We start from the raw sequence: 19,240 nt of genomic DNA, 5'->3' as shown, positions 1-19,240 counted from the left end.
TATCTTTTTAGTCTATCGAACACCGCCTCACTCTCCCCTCTTCCTCCTCCCTCCCCCCCCCCACTTCCCCCACTTCTAACCTCGCTTTTAAGGGGACACAACAACAGACGAAACAACAAATACCACATTACATTTCCTTTGGGGTAAATGGGCTTCAGGAGGTGGGACCTGGGGTTCAGGGTTCAGGGGCCTTTCAGAGGACGTCCCAAGGCCTGGGCGGTCAGGGATTTGGACCCGAGCTGGGGGTTGGGTCAGGAAGGGGAGGGTGCGGGGGGAGGGGTAGGAGGGTGACCGAACGTCGCGGTCGAAGAGAGGGTCTTGAGACGGCTGGAGGAGGCGACGGAGGAGAGAGAGAAGAGAGCGAAACTCGACACAGCCGTACAGAGGGATGGAGTGTGCAAACGGCCGCCGCATACCGCCCGCAAAATATACGGACGCCGGACTTGACGAAGACTCCGTGAAGCGCTTCGAGACACCACCTTCGAGACACGGCTCTCGAGGCGCCGTATCAAACGCAAGGATTGCGATCGGGATTATTGTTGATAGTATCGTTCGTTCTAATCACCTCTTAAACCAGAGCTTCTGTTGGTTCTCTCCAGTGGTGTCCAGGGGACAAGTTGCAAAAGGTTGTGCGTTACGATCGAACCGGCCTTGCTGTTGAAAGGAGACATCATGGTGAGTTGAACGCACCGCTCTCAAGGCTATCCAGCAACCAGAATCCTTTTGTAGCCCGAAGCCCACCAAAGTCGGCCGACATTATGAGTCCCTGTATGGGTTTAGCGCCTTCGAGGCTCTGGAAGCAAAAGGGGTTCAAGGGAGGAAGGTCTTGAGACAGGCCCTGAAGGAGGCGAGGGAGGGAGTGAGGTGAAGGGACTGTGGGATGGAGCTCCACAGGGCGGGTGGGGTGCGGAGAGACTCGAGGCCTGATCACGATGGTAATAGAGGAAAAAGTTGGTTGAGGGAGAGGAGCACATGGGGTTCAGGAGGTGGGATTTGGGGTTCAGGGCTCAAGGGGTCGGCAACTGGGCGGGTCAGGTCAGGGCCAAACATTGGGCGAGTTTCCTTACTCCCCGCACACGCGCACACACGCGCACACACGCGCACACGATACAGTCAATTCAATTTCCCGTGAGAAGCGCTTTGAGACGTCTCGAAGACGCCGCGTTTCTTGGCCTCGGCTGGAACGTGAACAGGTTTCCTTCCCGGGGAAAATGACTGCCATTTTTACTGCCTATTAATCAACACTAAGAGAGCTCACCAACCTGTGCCGAACTCAGCAGGTGGGCAACAACCTGTATCCTCTCGCCAACCGCCCCCCCAACGCCCCCCGCCAGCCCACCACCTCCACCCCCTGAACGTTCACGCGAGTCTGGGTACATCTGTGTTCAACCGTCTTTGTGTTGTCAGTTCTGTTTCGGTGGAATATTTCTTGATTTATGGCGTCAAATCCAAGAAATACTCGATCCGAGAGCTTTACTTTGTCGGCCCGACCCAGAAGGGGCCCCAATTGCTTTCTGGCGTAAGTGTCGCTCCTCTGTTGAGCAAGCGCACGGGTTGCGTTCAACGCGCGGGTACAATAAAGTCTTTGGGGTGGCCCGCGACGCGCAGACCTCCGCCCGCTAAGACTCTCTTAAGCGCGGCCTTGGGTCTCCGCCCGCCTCAAGACGCCCGGCCGTTGACCGCCCTACAAACCAAACGGTTTCAAAGCAAGGACCCCATCTAACCGGGAGCAACCCACCCCAAGCCTAAGTGAATTGAGATGAACTGGGGAGGAGGGGGTGGTGGTGTGGGGCTGGGGGGGGGAGATAAAGAGGTTAAACTCCTGGGGGGGGGGGGGTTACGAAGCACAGGATTTCCTATGTTGCAGTCCGCACCCATCAGAAAAATAAAGGGGGAACAAAAGGCTTTTAGAACGTCAGGGATGGAAAGATGGGAGAGGAGATCAATTGGATAAACGTTTGTCAAACTCTACCTCCTTTCTTTTTGTGGGGGGGGGGGGGGGTGGGGGGTGGGAAGAAGTGGGGGGAGAAGGAAAGGAAGAATGCTTTGGCCTTTACTGTTAAGTGAGCACCACTTTCTCTCTGCGTTTCTGGCTTGTGGCGCTGATCAATTTAAGGAAGGAAATGATGGTCTGGGGTGGTGGGGGGTGTGGGGGGTGGGAGGGGGGGAAAGAGAGGGGATTTGTCCCATTCACCCTCCGAGAGGTGAGCTGCAACGGTTCAGATACTCAACGGGGAAGTGTACACGTGCGTGGGCGTGTGTACGTGCATGTGTGTGCACGCGTGTCAAAAACTCGAGAGGACCCGGATAGCGTTCAAACCAGCGCCGTGTGCGCGGGACCCACTCGCTGGGCGTCCGGCTACAACGTTTGGGACCGCGATGAAACGCACCGTAACGTTTTTTTTGCTGGAGATGGTCGCGCCATGAACCGAGCGCCTACACTGCGGGATCGCCACGTCGGTTTGCCAAAGGCCTCCAAGTGGCACAATCGGGAGCCCAAAGGGCTTTCGGGAAACCTGCGGCCAAATCAACTCTGTCGGGTTGGACTAACCTCGAACCTGGAGGGAACGCAGCGCGGCGAATAACCTGACTTACACACACACAGAGAGAGAGAGAGGCGAGCGAGGGAGACGTTCAGACACGCAAGTGGTGAACGGCGACACACCAGCAATAAAGGGAAGACCAGAAAATGCCAACGACGGTATCGTCCGCAAAAAGTATCTTACACGCACCCAGGGATTTGTTCTTTCCGATTCACTTTCATGTATAAATTTAATTTGTCTTTTTTTTTTATCAGCACATAAAATTCTCTCTCTCGAGTCATTCGTCAAGGTCTTTTTTTTTAAGTTTGTACACACAGCTGAAGCCGAGAGGTTAAAAGTCGATACGTGAACAGCACCTCTGATAAAAAAAGAGACCAACGATTTCGGGATCTGGTGGCACTCGACCATTGAAATAAACGCGAAGCAAAGTATTTACTCTGTATTTATTTCCTTTGTTTACTCGTGTCGGTGAGCGGTGCGTTTTATAAGGGCGGATTTGCCGCAAAAAAGAAGGGCCGATTGGCCATCTCGTCGATCCGTATCGGTTCAAAATCGCTGTGTGTGTGTGTGTGTGTGTGTGTGTGTGAAGGGACGGGTAAGGTGTAAGTGTAAGGGTGGGTTGTGGGGCAAAAGAGAAGCAAAATCTATCCCGCCCCCCCCCCCCCCCCGTCCCCCTAACCCCCCCACTCCCACCCACCTACATTTCCTTTTTTTTTAAAAAAAAAAATCGCGACGTTAAGTCTTCCGTTTCCTTTTTTGATATACAATTCCGCGTCAAACCAGTTCCCCGGACTTTTTTCAAATCGCTTGGGCCGAATCTTACACCTCCTTTTTTTTTTAATGACAAGCTCAAAAGAGTAGGGAGGGAGAGAGAGGTGGAGGGAGAGAGAGGGGGAGGGAGAGAGAGGAAGAGAGGGAGGGAGGGAGAGAGAGAGAGAGAGAGAGAGAGAGAGAGGGAGGTTTAATTTTAACTGCAAATACCATTCTAACTACCGCACACAATGTTGTTTTTTTTTCTCTCTCGAGAGGCTCGTAGCCGCGTGTTTTTAAAGTGGAGAGATGAAATCTCCGTATCATATTTGATGGCCGCAGAAGCATGCAACAAAATAAAACTTCCCGGAGATGTGAAGCCATATGGGGGTTATTTAACGGTCACATTTTTCGTTTTTTTTTTGTTTTTTTTCTTTAATCGGAGTTCCTTCGTTCGTTTCTCTCTGAAACGCGGGGGCGGGGGGAGTGGGGGGGGGAGGGGAGGAGAAAAAGTGACTTTTTTTTTTGTCTCGTCTTGCGGTTTTTTTTTCCCCCCCCGCCCCCCCCTCCCCGCCGTAGACCTTTTCGCTTTCGCTTTGTGTTTGTGTGTGTTTTTTTTTTTTAGTCTGTGCCCTCTTCGCCGTCTTCGTCGATCATCAACGCAGCGTATTTGCTCGCTGAGCTGAACTTCTGCTTGAGACAGAGCACAGTAAGCAGACTGATTAGAGAGGCCGGCGACTGCAAGCTCCGTGCAAACACAAGCGCGCGCTCGGAAAGTGTTCCGCCAGTCGACTGACGACCGGCTTCCTACTTCCCGTTAGGTAAACGGAGGGGAAAAAAAAACATTCGATGCCCCCGTGAAACAACTCGATTAACCTTTTTCTTTCTACCTCAATTAAAAATTAAATTAAACAATCCCGGCATTTGACACAGCGCCTCATCACGTCTTCGAGACGTCTCAAAGCCCCTCACGGGATACGCTGTAAAGTGAATTGACTGTATAGCTTGTGGGCGAAACGCGGCAGCCGATTGCGCACAGCAGCGTTCCCCCCCCCACAAACAGCCGTGGATTGAAGTGACCAAATTATTACTGTGTTTTTCCTCGAGGGATTATTTCTTTCCACCCGACAGAACCTCTGCTGAACAGTACGCTACTTGGCACAGTTTAACATTACAGGCAGGTTAGGCAGTGCTGTTAAGTGTACTTACAGGTGGAGACGACTCTTCATATTTCTTTGGCTCAGTTGCAGGTTTTGAATCCCTCTTGTCTTTCCTGTGCAAGCATCAGAATATATATTTTTAACACACACATATATATATATACATATATCAGGTACACAGTATTCAGTGAGTCAAATAGGTAGGGAATAGTTGTCATTATTGCTAATATAAGAATCCTGGCATTTGATACAGCGCCTTATCACGTCGTTGAGACGTCTCAAAGCACTTCACAGAATATTACTGTAAAGTGAATTGACTGTGCATTTTGGGGGCGAAACGCGACAGCCAATTGCGCACAGCAGCGTCCCCCCCACACAAACAGCCGTGGACTGAGGACCAAATTATTTTTATTATTTATTTTGAAGGGATTATTACCCCCGGAAAGCGATTTGCCAATCGACTAACAAACGGGTTCCTACTTACCACTAAGGAAACAAGAGGCGCGCGCGCGTGTGTGTGTGTGTGTGTGTGGAGTAAGAAAACACGCCCAGTGTTTCTCCCTGCCCGCCCGGGAATCGAACCCGGGTCCTCTCGCTTGCGACTGAGCTACTGGACTTCAGAGCAGAGCAATGAGCAGAAACGCATTTAAATTGTTCACTTGTAGCAAGAAAGATGCAAACGACAGACCTGTCTGGCTCCTTCCTCCGGTCCTTGTTCGCACCTTCGCTCCGCCCCTGGCTGACCCCGCCACTCCCCCCGCCCTGCCCCGTGGGGGAGGTGGTCTCTCTCTTCACCCCTGGACCCTCTTCATTCTGATCTCCTGTGACAAAAGGAATCATAAACTGGTTTTGTCGGCCTTCGCAAACGGCGTAAAATCGGTAATTTCTTGGGAGGGAAAATGGAAAGCGATAGATTCCACTTAAAAACTCAACGGGAGGGTGGGGGGCGGGGGGGGGGGGGGGAGACGAGTGAGGCAGGGAGGGGGAAATTGGGTATTCAAGTCTTTACTGGTAAAGTTACCTAACTGTACCAAATGATTTTTGGGGGGCAATTGGCTGTCTGCCATGCGCACACAAACCCAGCGCCATATCTCAAGAGTATCCACGTGTGTGTGTGTGTGTGTATATATATATGTATATCTGCCACCTACACATGGAAATTCCACTGCAACACCAGAAGAATTCAAAATCCTTTGAGGTACAAAACAAGCCTGTTGGGGACTCGCCAGTTCAGCCGGTAAGTGGGCGCCAAGCGAGGGAGGCCGGCCATTATCTGACCTCCCACGTTCAGCGAGGATTTCAGATTCATTCTGGGTCAGGAATCCCAATCGCAGGATTCCTTCCATCCTCCACCAGCAGCTCGCTGGCCAAACAGGGGCTTCTTGTCAGGAAGGGAAACACCGACAGACACGGGCTGCGCAATCCTCCCCCCCACCCCCACTTTTTTTTATTTGAAGGGATTATTATCCTTGGAAAAACGATCAACATGAATTGACTGTGTATGTTTTGTGGGGTGAAAGGCGGCAGCCATTTGCACACAGCAGCGTCTCACAAACAGCCGTGGACTGAGTGACCAATTTATTGTTGTTATTTTCTTTTGGAAGGAATTATTACCCCCGGAAAAGCGATCCGCCAATCCACTAACAACCGGGCACCCGCTTACTGCTGGGAAAACAGAGGCGCGCGTGTGTGTGTGTGTGTGTGCGTGTGCGGAGTAAGGAAACTTGCCCAACATTTCGCCCTGATCTGCCCGGGAATCGAACCCGGGTCCTCTCGCTTGCGAGCTAAGTGCTCAAACCACTGAGCTACGGGATTCCATGGCAATGCAATCAGACAATGCAGAGAGAGAGAGAGGCCCTCCTGTATCAAAAATACACACAAAAACACACACACACACACACGCACACACACACACAGCTTTCAACAGCACAACCCTGGAGCAGTGAAACAGGGACAGCGGTTTGCATTGACGTCGCGCCTTTTGCGTCGGGAGGATGTCTCGAAAGCGCTTAAACTGCGGGCGTCGCACTTAAATTGCGGCTTCTATTTGCGAGCGGGACGGAGGAGTTCAAATTTGTCGCGATAAGAGGCATCTTGTCATACCCATAAAAGGATCCACGGCGACCTCAGCCCTGTCTTCGCTGCGTTAAAAGAAAAAAGATTGAAATTCAACACTGTAAAATCGACTTTCTCCACAACTTTTTTTTTTACATTTCAAAACCACCAAAAAAAAACACCGTCGTCCGTACGTTTGTATCTCTCAAATTAAGACCAGTTGTCAGGATACAATACAGGACGACAATTTACCCGGCGCTTTTCACGCCGGGAGGACGTCCCAAGGCGCTGGACAGTCAGGGGTTTGGACCCGAGCTGGGGGTCGGGATCGGGGAGGGTTGAAGGGCCGGGGAGGGTAGGAGGGTGACCGAAGGCGCGGGCGAAGAGGAGGGTCTTGAGACGGGCCTCGAAGGAGGGGCCGAGGAGAAGGAGGGTGGGATGGCGCTCCATTGGGATGGGGGAGCGAGAGGAGGCATGCACGACTTCGCTGAAGACGTTAATGCTCTGGCGGACGTTCTTCTGCTCCCCTCAACTGATTCAGATATCCAAGCAATTCAGGAGAACCTTATTTTGAGACGTGCCAAGGCAGCAGGACAAGAGGCTCACCGATGGCAAATTTCTGGACGGGCGCCAAGGAATTTTGAAGGGATTATTTTATGGGCGACCAAATGTGCAGCAGTCGTCCAGAAAAATCCTAAATTGTCTCTCTGTGCCAAACACTTTCCTGGCTGAGGGTAATTGGAAAAGCTGCTCAAGAGCAAAGCTTCCAACTTCTCTTTAATGGCTCCTCATCAACACCACAAAAACGACTCCCAACAATAATAGCAATAATAACCCTTGCATTCGATGCAGCGCCTTATCGCGTCTTCGAGGCGTCTCAAAGCGGTTCCTTCACAGGACATACCCTAAAGTGTGGTGACCGTGTGTGCTGTGGGCGAAACGCAGCAGCCGGTTGCGCACAGCAGTGTCCCACAAACCGTCGAGGATTGAAGTGACCAATTTATTTTTACTTTTTTTAAAAGGAATTATTACCACCGGAAAAGCAGTGTGTGTGTGTGTGGTGGGGGGGTGGGGGGGTGGGGAGAATATACGGTGATATTTACCCTTGTGATGTATCTTCTGACTTGCTGTCAGGGGACAGAGATTGCCTGGCCTCAGTGTCGGAGCTCTGGGACGAGCCGGCCATTGTTCGCTTGGCCCAGGCGTTCTCCTTCGGCGGAGGGGCAGGAACCACCTTAAGAGGTGGAGGCTGATCGGACTTAGTCGACTTGGACGCCGGCGAATGCGGTGGCTCCTCGGACTTGAAGACATCGTTGTCCAAAGACTTTTCGCTCTCTCTCCTCACTGCAGCTCGAGACAATCAGATAGAAAACGCTTCAGAACAGATACGACAAATGGCCCCTCTTAAGAGCTCACTGGCACAAAGTGTTTGGATGGGTGAGCAGACACCCGAGAATTTACGGATTACAAATAAGAAGGCGGTTAGTGGCTGGTGCTTAGTTTTCGGGTCTACCGGATGACTCTGCATCTTACACTAACCGTCACCAATTAGAAACGCTAAGATACCAGATTTGTAACACCAAACCAAGGCCGCTAGTAAATCCTAATGTCGGCGAAAGGCTCTCTGTAGAGAGAGAGAGAGAGTTGGCAAAAAAAGACAGGGAACTGTACTCATGGAACTCACCCTTTCAAACGAATAACAAAGGGCCCAAATTTTTAATCGTAGGACGAATTGGAGCTCTTTCTCTCTCTCTCTCTCTCTCTCCCCCCCGAAAATTTCCACTGATCTCACAGTACAAGATCAGATTTCTCAGGGGAAACGCTCCGAATATTAAAAGCAAATCAAGAATATTGGCTGCGCGAGCCGCATCGAGACTTGCCCACTGCAGCCGAGAGCCAAATAAATGACGAATGATTTGGCCGGCAGTCACTTGCACACGTTAACAAAAAGCTCGCTTGAAAAAGTTACGCGGGCGGGAGGGGGGGGGGGTGGGGGGTGGTTTCTGGGCGTTTTGACTAGAGCGGAATTTTGTTTTAATATACTACGATAACAAATGGCAAAGCTTTACCGATGTGACTTAGCAACTTTATTCTTCTATCTTTGAAGTCCCACAACAGTTAGGAAGCATGTACAAAGAAACAGCAGTGGAGGATGAGTTTCAGCTGCAGAGACTCCCTCCCACCTCCCCACTCCCTTCGAATATTAATACTCGAATTAGAAATAAATAAAACACTCGAGAACTCTTCTCTCTTTCCTCCCCCCCCCCCCCCCCACCCATCCCACACCACCACCACCCATCATTTGGTGCTAAGTATCTCCTCAGTCTCATTCAACCTCTTCCCCCTCCCCTCCCACTCCCCTCACACCTGCCCAGGAGAAGATTAATCCAGCCTCCCCCCCGCCCCCAGTTAATTTAAACACAAATTCGCACTCAATGTCCTGACTGCTCACTCCTTGTGTTGCACTGCCACCTGCAGGACACCGACTGCCTCCGGACCCACGAGTGACCGTCTCGAGCGAGATCAGGAGGGGTCACAGTTGCTGCTTCAACTGCAACCAAACGGACCCGACGACGCTGAGGTTTATCAGTGGCCGAAGCACGTTTATCGATCGAGCTCATCTATCCTCTCTCTCTCCCCGTTCCTTCCACACACCCACACGCAGACGCAGACACGACACCCCCACCCGCACAACACGCACCCGGTTTAAAATGTTATCACAGAAGCCTTTCTAACGTCAGGTTTTTTTTCCCTTCTGAAAAGAGAGCCTATGAACGGACATAAAATTCCTTGGCACGACGACAGCAGCGGCATCTATAATAGCGCCGCTCACGCGAGGTAGCGTCCCGAGGGGCTTACCGCTAGCCCCCACGGGATTTTAGACTCCCCCCCACCCCACCACCCCCAACCTCACCCCCCCGCGCCCGCTGGAGTAAAAATGGCTGATGTCCTCACCTCTGCTGGTGGAGCTGCTCGGCTGCGAGGACTCGCTAGCTGTACGTGAGCGCTCTGGCTGGTCCTCGGTTCGCCAGCTCGGGTGCCTGCGTCGAGGGAGGAAAGAACAGGTTCAGCGCCAGACGCCGCAAGACAAGAAGTAAAAGCTTTACTGCCTTGCGCTCAGGCCACACGATTCGTCGACCAAACCACGAGCAGCAATTCGGCATCTCCGGGAGCTTCACAGCTCACATACACAAGGGAGAGTGGGGTGGGGGGTGGGCGGGGAAGAGGTGACCGTAGGTGCAGTCGAAGAGGTCGGTCGTAACGTGCGACTTAGGCTCAGCTCAGAGGCCACGAGCTCCGATGAAGGTTCGCAGCTCAAATCAAACCCTCAAGTTACAGAGGTGCAAAAGTCGCTTCTCCGAAGGGCATCTAATCCGGACGGCCGCCAATGGGAACAACGAAGGGCACTAAACTCTTGATGGGGCTCTGTGCAGCCGTGTGCTACCCTCGCTCCCAGAGGGTCTCGTCGAGACGTTTCAAAGCGCTTCGCGGAATGGATTGTAAAGCGCATTTTGTGGGCATCTCTGTTAAGCACAAGAACAATACTCATCGACTGCAGTGCTTCACCTCTCTCTCGGCTGCCTGATGGTCTTGACTCCTCTCTCCTGATCATCCAGCTGCCGCAGGAGCTTATCCTGCTCTTTCTTCAGTCTCTCCTCCACCTCCCGTTCCTTGGCCGTTGTATCCACTGGTTTGGCGGCTCCGAAAATGGACGCGGATCTTCCGGATGAGGGCGGGGGAGGGGCACGGACAACCTCCTGGTTCGAGACACTGCGGGGCTGGAGGTTGAGCTTCGGTCTTTGGACGCTACCTGGAGGAGGAATTATTTCGCGTCAGCAGTTGCCTTGGAACGGAAACGCACGGTGAACTCCCGACTCTTTTATCCTGTACTCGAATAATAATAATATAATAATCCTCTCATTTGATACGGCGCCTTATCACGTCTCCGAGTCACCTCGAAGCGCTTCACACGATACACCTTAAAAGTATATTTTGCGGGCGAAATGCGGCAACCAAAACGGAAGCTCGGAAAACGTCACAAAAGCAGCGTCAAAACTCACAGGATCTAAAGGATTAGCGCCTCGGGACGTCCCCCCGACGTGAATGATGTTGTACGCACGTAAATTTGTATTGTACAATCGACCTCCGAGCTCCCTTTCTTTGTAAGGATTTTATTATTTTTTGTTAGACGGAAAATAAAACAAGAGGTTTTCCTCAGCGAAGTCTTGAGGACGCCCTACCTCGATCTTCATGCCTCATATCATCTCTCGAGCTGAAGTCGCTTCTTCTTTCCTCTCTCCTCTCGTAGCGGTCGAACCCAGAGTTGTAGCGGTCGCCGTAACGATCGCCGCCCCCTCGGAAATCATCAGACCGCTTGTCGTCATAGGTGTCCCGTCGGAAGCCGGTGCCGAACTCGCGCCGGCTCCCGCCTGCAAAGAAATGCGCTCCAATGAAATCTTTCCGTCGTTTAAGTCACTGAACTGGTTAAGTCACCTGAACAGATTTGGGGAAAGACTTTTTTTTATTACACACGCACGCAACAAACATACACACACACAACTAAAATACACACACACGACTAACATACACACATACGACAAACACACGCGCGCAACAAACACACATACTAACTACACACATACATAACTCACAATTAACACACACACCAAAAATATTAATAATAATAGTAATCCTGGCATTTGACACAGCGCCTTATCATGTCTTCGGGACGTCTCAAAGCGCTTCACAGGATACGCTGCAAAGTAAATGTGTGTCTGCAGAAAACCCCCGACCTAACAAATATCTGTCCACCTCAGCCTTGAAAATGTGAGTGGATTCAGCATCCGCAGCCTTTTGGGGGAAGAGAGTTCCAGATTCCCACTCCCCTTGGATGAAAAACTGCCTCCTAACTGGCCTGGCTCTAATTTTAGGACGATGCCCCCTTGTTCTGGATTCCCGCCACCCATCAGAGGAAATAGTTCCTCTGTATCCACCCTATCGAATCCCTTCATTATTTTAAAAACCTCAATCAGATCAGCCCTCTCAACCGTCTGAACTCAAGGGAATAGAGACCTCGTTTATGCAACCTGTCCTCGTAACTGAACTCTTTAGGCAGAGCAAAGTGATTCCCTGTGTCGCAAGGACAACAACAACAACGACTTGCACTTACAAAGCGCCCTCCACGATGGATAGCGTCGCAGAGCTGCACTCACCTCGATCGTAGCCACGATCCTTGAACCCATCATCCCGGAAACGGTCTCTTCCGTCAAACCTATCTCCATCCCGACGGGGACCATCTCGGTCACGGAATCGATCCGAATCGAAACGATCTCGACTTCCTGCAAAGAAAGAGGCCACGCTGCTGGAACCACGTGTGATTTGGGACCGTGACCGCTTTGCTCACCTTGTGATTATCTGCAGGTGTCTCTTTCTCTGTACGTGTGCGGGTGTGTGTGTGTCTCTGCGTCTCGCTGTCTGTATGTGTGTCTGTGAGTGTGTGTGTCTCTCTCTGTGTGTGAATATGTATGTCTGTGTCTGTGAGTGTCTCTCCCTCTCTTGCTCTATGAGTATGTATGTCTGTCTCTCTGTGTCTGTCTCTCTTTCTCACTCTGTGAGTATGTATGTCTCTCGGTATCTGTGAGTGTGCGTCTCTCTCTCTCTGTGCGTGTATGTGTGTGTCTGTGCGTGTCTCTCTCTCTCTCTCTCTCTCTCCGTGGTGACCTCTTATCACCACAGAGTGGGCCAACCAGTGTTTGCTAAAGAAAGCATTCAGAATATCTTATGCAACAATCTAACGTGTGTTATTTCTTCACGTTTAGTCTTGATTGATAAAATGAAAAAATGTACGTTGGTGGTAAAATGGACCTCGATAGCACAAATCAACCCAACCCGCAAGACTTTCCACAACATTCACCACAATTTTTGGTAAGCACTTCTGCAGTGTTCTACTGGCCCTGGTTAAACATAGTCAAGAAGAGCAAAGGGAGAGCTTAGAAGAATTCTTTTCACTTAAGAAAGTTGTTGGAATGTGGAATGTCCTGCTAAGTGAAGCAGAGTAGAAGGTCGAAACAGAGCTTTCAAACAGAGCTGTGGCTTTCAAGAGGAACGTAGAGGGTTATATGAAGGTTGTGGGATTCAATGGACAACTTATAATAATAATAATAATCTTTGCCCTTGATATAGCGCCTTATGTCTTTGAGACGACTTAAAGCGCTTTGCAGAATATACTGCAAAGTGAATTGACTGTGTATTTTGTGGGTGAAACGTGGCAGCCAATTGCGCACAGTAGCGTCCCCCGCAAACAGCCGTGGAATCGAACCCAGGTGCTCTCGCTTGCGAGGCGAGTGCTCTAACCAGGACTCCACAGTGCAAACTTTATAGGCCGAACGGCCTGCTTCTGCGCTGTAAATCTCTATGATTCTATAGAACTCCTACCCTTGCTTTTCCCCCCTAAACATCAGAATCAATCCACACAATGCCAACCCTGGGCTGAACTAATCTAGTATTTAGGCACATCGATTTTGCTGAATGTGGGATGATGTGACACCATTACTGTTTAAAGCCGAGTCCTGGTTTGAACCATCAGCACTTTCTAAATCCATTGTTCTCACTCATTTTCGCTGACCCGCTGTTTTTTTCCTCCCTCCACATTTGTCTGCAGTGCAATGGTTAGCGATAATAACCCTTGTAATTTATATAGCATCTTATCACGTCAAGTGGCTGAAAGCTCGCCCACAAGATGGCGGGAGGTGAAAGACAACAGGTTGGTCACAGACGCGCACACCCAGTTAGTTGTCCCTTAAGGTCTTTCTCACCCCTCTACTACCACACTCACTCTCACCAAAGGAATCATCGCTTCTTCTCGGGGGATAATCATCGTTGCTGGGGGCTGGCCTGGCTCGCCAGTCGGTCTCCATCTCCAGGTCACGAGTCCTGTCGCGCTCTCCTCCCCTCCCGAATCGGTCGTCTTTGTCTAGTTTCGGAAGTGAACGATTCAATTAAAAAGCGCATCGACTGACATCGCTCGTCGAAATAATAATAAGTCTTTCTTCTGGTATTAGCGCCTTCTGGAGGATCGACTTTCCAGTGTACCGCCCCTCCCACGACATACTACGAGTGTGTTTTGCGGGCGAACACAGCGGACGATTTCGCACACAGCAAAGTCGCGCAAATAGCCGCGAAGTGCATGACCAATTTTACTGAGGGATTGTCAGCCAAGATACCGGTGGAAACTTCCTTCTCTCTTCGAACGGGAGCTTTAATGTCCACCTGAACAGGCAGACGGGATCTGAGTTTAATAACGCCTCATCCGATTGTCAACCATAAAGCGCAAACACTGCTGGTTTGACCCCTGTCTTTTTTATACCCACATCTTACAAGTTTATTGCAATGTTGCGCGAATTAGCAATCTCACCTTTATCCTGAGCTTGATCTGCGATATCCACTCTTATTCTCCGGTTTTGCAGCATCTAAATCAAGTAGCAAAGAACGCAAACATAATTTGAATAGAACGCGAGCGTCCCTGCCTGTAACTTTATACGTCTCGGGGAAACTTTCTGAACCATTCCTGCCCAAAACAATCCGATCTTAACGAGCCATGTACTGCCATGACTGGCCTGGAGTCCTCAAGCATTTCTTCACGCAGCGGGTTTGGGAATCGCTCCGTTCCAGAAAGCTATCGAGGTGGAATTAATAGGAAGCTTAAGAGAGAGAGATTCACAGCCGTGTGGGTATTCGATGGATGGAGGGGAGGGGGGGGGGGGGGGGGGGCGCGGTATGCCAAAGGGTACAAAAGATTTGCCTGAGATCTAATAAAGTGGTGGGTGGAACAGGCTTGATGGTGTAAAGAAACTTTACTATTATTAACAATGGAGTAGCGTACGCAGAATTTGGATGCTAAAAAATTTATTATAGTTGATGATTATACAAAACGATGATCCCTGTAGAGTTCTACGTTAACTCCTTCCTTACAATGGGTTGAGTGGTCTCCCGTGCTTGTCCTGTTTTCCTATATTATTACTAACAGTGAGCTGGGCCACTGCTGCTCTGCTGGCAAGTTTTGAATTGATATATCGATCCCGTACCATTCAGGTATACACCCACCTCTTCGTTGAGGCTCAAAGCATTTATCAGGGAATCCACGTCATCAAATTCCGCATAGCCAAATCCCTTCAGCCGATCCTGGTTCATGGATTCCCGCGGCAAACGAACTGCACTGATCTTTGGGTAGGGGAAGAGAGAAGCAAATTAGTAGTAATCCGAGAGTAATAATCCCTGTATTTTGACGTAGCGCCTTATCGCGCCTTTGAGACGTCTCGAAGCGCTTCGCAGGATGCACGGTAAAGCAGAGTGGGACCTGCGCGTTCTGTGGGCGAAACGAAGACGCATTCCTGTAGATCCCATCGGATAGGCAATGCCACTCAATCAGCCTTACAGGAAAACATGGCGGGATCCGCGTAAGCCAGACACATCCGGGTGGATGTTTTGTCCGGGTTAAGCGGTGTCCGAGGCTAACCGAAGTTCTCTTCCCCCCCATCAGAGCGACCGGCGGCGCCTCCTCCCCTCCCATTGCCGTCGCCCCATTGAACGGGAAAGGGACCAATCAGCCGCGGCTCCCAGGTGATGGACAGCCTGTAGCCGCTTGCGAATGGAATGGGAACTGCACCCACCCAATCACAAATTTCCAGCCTGGGAGGTTCTCGCCCCCCCCCCCCCCAATTTGTGTGCACCACATAAAGGAGGAGGGGGCATTTTATATTAAAAAAAGCACCAGAGGAAAAAATAAATCAATGGATAGTAGGGCTGAAACCCTGGTGGTGCCTTAATAATGCGGCTTTGGTGCTGTCTGAAGAATAGGGGCTACAACAGAATTATAATATAATAATAACGATGGTGATCATCTTCTCGGAATACACTGTAAAGTGTAGTGACTGTGTATTTTGTGGGCGAAACGGGGCAGCCAATTACGCACAGCAGCGTTCCCCCCCCACACAAACAGCCGCGGATGGAGCGACCAAATTATTATGATTATTTTTTTTATATATTCACACCAGTGCTGTTGAAGACCAGACCCATCCCCCCACCACACCCCCCCACATTTTCAGTACTTTTCCTCCCGCCTTATAAACCTTTACCAATCATAAAAAGCCAAGTGTCCAGGCACTTGTCCAGACGCTGGCCAGAGTTGGCAGAGGCCGGTAAGCAGTGTTCTGTGCATTATGACGTGTGAAGCACCTTTGTGCGTGGTGACTTGCCACAGTTGAGTAGCCTTGTACACCCTCACCCTCTCAGTTCGCACACACAGACTAGCTTTGAGAGCCAAACACTGCACGTCAAATGGTGGCACTCAGTGACCTCGGGTCTCAGACTTCGGGTTTTGGGGATTTTTGGGGACCGTAAGCACGATCAAAAAGGAATTTAGGCGGGATTATAGGTGGGGAGAGAGGGAGGGGTACAGTGTTTTATCACGCAAAGGATATAGTGCCTCATCACGTCTCAAAGCGCTTCACAGGAATATCTTGTAAAGTGGATCGACTTGTGTGTTCACGGACAGGACAAGCCTGGGAAGCATCTCGCTTGAGTTTCTACTTACATTCAATCCATGAAAGAACTCTCGAATGCACTCCTCAGACACATCGTAAGGCAAATTCCCCAGAAAGGCTGTGTATGGCGGGTATTTCGGCAGACGGGTCGTGTCAACATCCGGGGCCCGAGCAGCGCGAGGCGCCGTAGGCAGCAACGCCCGGTTGATCGCTGGCTTGTACATATCTTCGTCAGCGCTGGGCCAGGCGGTGGAAACTGTCAACAAGAAAAATCATACCTCAGAGGAACTAAATGCACACGAGGAGCAATGTCACGAGACTTCTGAAGCCGTTATGGAAAACCCGAGTCGATTGGAGGGTTTCTAGCGACAACAACTGCAGCAACAAATTACACTTGTATAACGCCCTTCACGTCGGAAAGACGTCCCATAACGTACGTCGCATTCCTGATTGGCCGGATCCCGGCCGCAAACACAGATGGGAATTCCCAGAATTTGGGGCAATGCAGTGTCGGATTCAGGAACGCAAAAAAAGAGAAAATCGGACAACACTGGATTGTAAAGGGATTAAAAAGACAAACACACAGTACTGTCGTTCTGTTTTGAAAGGTGGCCACTTGCATTCTTCACAGCCAATGAATCCATTCACATTTTCAAAGCGGAGGTAGATAGATATTTGTCAGATCGGGGTATTAAGGGATATGGGGCAAGGGCGGGTAATTGGACTTGAGGTACAGATCAGCCACGATCTTATAGAATGGTGGAATGGGCTCGAGGAGCTGAATAGTCGACTCCTGTTTCTACGAAACAATGGTATTGATTAGGTCAGAAACAATTAATGTTTTTCTCCACACACAGCAGGAATGAAAGTTTGCCATCAAATACCCTTCGAAAAAAATGAAACATACCCAGGCTATTTTTTTTTACCAAGGGTGCAGTGAAGACGGCAAGATTTCATCCGGAAGTTTTGACTGCAATGTGCTTTTTTACTATTCAATAAATGTTTCAAATGCTGAGGTCCATCAAGATGATTTTCAGTCCTTATTCTCTGTAATCTTGTCATCAAAATGTAACTCCTCAATTTCCAATTAGCTTTCAATGGGCAACATCGATCAAACAGTGAGCACCAATGACTGAATACTGTCGAGTTCAATAACTCGCACTATGTCAACAGCAGGGACTGTGATTAATGACGTTAAAAACATCATCCTTTGCAAAACGCAAAATAAGACTCGTTCTTAAGGACGGGCTAATCAATGTGCCTGAGCAAAGAGGATGAGGATGACGGAGAAGGCGAGGGGAAAGACGGTCAAAAGTGCAGTCAAAGAAACAGCTAAGTCTCCAGCTAGTAAACAGCTGACGAACTAAGGGCACGTATTAGCTTGATGGAAATCCCTGCAATTTCCCGCAGTGTCATTTCTCCAAGCCTTTCTCCAAGATGTTGCTCTCAGCGACCGTTGGGGTCACCATGGAAAACCATTTGTCTCTTGTTACATTTACCACCTGCTATCACGTGTTAATGCGCGACCCGAGAGAGACACAACGACAGTATCCGGGAAATAATAATGATCCTTGCAATTGATGCAGCACCTTATCGTGTCTCCAAGACGTCTCAAAGCGCTTCACTGAACGTACTGTAAAGTGAAGTGACTGTATATTTTATGGGTGAAATGCGGCAGCCATTTGCGCACAGCAGTGTTCCACAAACAGTTGTGGATTGAGTGACCAGTTTATGATTATTATGGAAGGAATTGTTACCCACAGAAAAGCCAATCGACTAACAACCGGGTTCCTACTTACTACTAGGTAAACAGAGGCGTGTGTGTGTGGAGCAAGGAAACGTGTCTAACATCGCCCGCCCCTGGGAATCGAACCCAGATCCTCTCGCTTGGGAGGCGAGCGCTCTGACCACTGATCTACAGGATTCCACAAAAACCTTATACTTTACACTGACCTCCCCCTGCGCTCTTTCTCCTTAAGGGACTGATGCTACCAATACAATGCAAACAATTTCCAGTTCCCACCCTGATGTTGAATCAGTCACACGCCAAAAGGGGGAAGACATATTACGAGTTATTATTTGGCTTTTCAAATCGAAATGCATCATCAGAATGAGTTCTTGATCTTTCAAGTGGACGTCAATTATTAACAAGGTAAGAATTTGCTGGCAAAAGAAGACCAAAGTCCGCCCCGTTTGCCTTCCAACATCCTGGCAGTCACTTGACATGTCGTGTCCCAAACTATATACTGTATCCTGAGATATTATTTTCTAGCAGAAATCTGACCTAATTTACTCTTGAAACAAGTGACTGTTTCTGCTTCCACTGTCTCCCTAGGGAGCCTGTTCCATAAGTTCACCACTCGCTCACTTCTGTTGCGCCGAATGGCCTGTGTCCGTGTTAAAACGGCCTGTCTAAGGCAATAAGAGATCGATCACCTTACCTTCATTGTCCAAGTCATCAGTCTCGTCTGCCCAGCTTACAGGCTTTGAGGGAATGTAGGCAGGGGTATTTCCTCCACCATCCTCTGCCAGAAAGTCAGTCAGGGTCAAAGTCTTGCCCTTTTTCTGCTTCTTCTTGCCTGTACAGTGGACAATAAACACAGAACATTGAATATGGACGGATACGCGGAAGATAAAGGCTTGAAGGGGGTATGTGGATAAGGCAGGGCAGTGAGACTGAATGCAGTCTGTCCCGAGTCCTGGCCAAATGATCTTCTCCTACGCTGTAAATTTCTATAATTCCAAGAATAAAAATCAATAATCTTTCAAGTGAACGCAGCATGAAATTGTTGTCAGTCACTGCACTTTGAGGAAATAAAATACCCGTTGTGAAAGCTAAGCTGTGAGTATTAAGCTGCCTGCTATCACCATTCAATGAGTCAAACCTACACTCTGCAAGGAGGCATGCTGCGTGGAAGTTCCACGTGAAATTATTCTCACATTCTGCCGCTATAGATAGGTCGACGGCCAGAGTGTACACGGTAAGAGATCAGGAGATCGCACGATCAGCTCACACACTCCTGGGAACCAGAGAACCCTCCCAGACAGAGGGCAGTTTGCTAGCCTCCTGACTTACTTGCATTCTTATTTTGAGAACGCAAGACTTTCAGCTGTGCTGCGATCCAGTGTGAGTGTGCTGAACCTTTGCTGTCAGCAGGGAAGCTGCTTTTTCTCTTATTACCCATGCACA

The 19,240-nt window shown here is 49.8% G+C and overlaps 2 protein-coding genes and 1 non-coding gene across 4 annotated transcripts in view; 1 reads left to right on the top strand and 2 right to left on the bottom strand.

Moving 5' to 3' along the window:
* LOC103190771 (tensin-2) overlaps nt 1-708 on the top strand; it is an 8,537-nt gene extending 7,829 nt beyond the window's left edge. Inside the window, exon 5 of the mRNA XM_042344202.1 lies at nt 600-708. Within this exon, the coding sequence (XP_042200136.1) occupies nt 600-684 (85 nt within the window). The 3' untranslated portion in view covers nt 685-708. The remainder of the gene's footprint in view (nt 1-599) is intronic.
* Nucleotides 709-3,836: 3,128 nt separating this feature from the next.
* Nucleotides 3,837-18,629, bottom strand: eif4ba (eukaryotic translation initiation factor 4Ba; the record flags this gene model as incomplete). 2 transcript variants are annotated; one of them, XM_007911660.2, is given in 14 exon segments in its annotated part: nt 3,837-3,983; nt 4,503-4,566; nt 5,142-5,274; nt 6,557-6,594; nt 7,612-7,852; nt 9,464-9,549; nt 10,076-10,319; nt 10,750-10,938; nt 11,722-11,847; nt 13,344-13,481; nt 13,923-13,977; nt 14,612-14,728; nt 16,101-16,306; nt 18,492-18,629. In XM_007911660.2, coding segments are annotated over 14 exon segments (1,844 nt in total), but the record flags the coding sequence as incomplete, so codon positions are not given.
* On the bottom strand, nt 17,903-17,972 carry trnag-ccc. The gene has a single exon. It is a non-coding gene; the product is annotated as a tRNA-Gly (tRNA).
* Nucleotides 18,630-19,240: the final 611 nt, after the last annotated feature.

The sequence above is a fragment of the Callorhinchus milii genome, unplaced genomic scaffold (assembly GCF_018977255.1).
Source record: "Callorhinchus milii isolate IMCB2004 unplaced genomic scaffold, IMCB_Cmil_1.0 Scaffold27, whole genome shotgun sequence".
In the NCBI taxonomy this organism is placed as follows: domain Eukaryota; kingdom Metazoa; phylum Chordata; class Chondrichthyes; order Chimaeriformes; family Callorhinchidae; genus Callorhinchus; species Callorhinchus milii.
The sequence above is the reverse complement of the archived record's forward strand: the minus strand, read 5'-3'. Positions and strand labels throughout refer to the sequence as shown.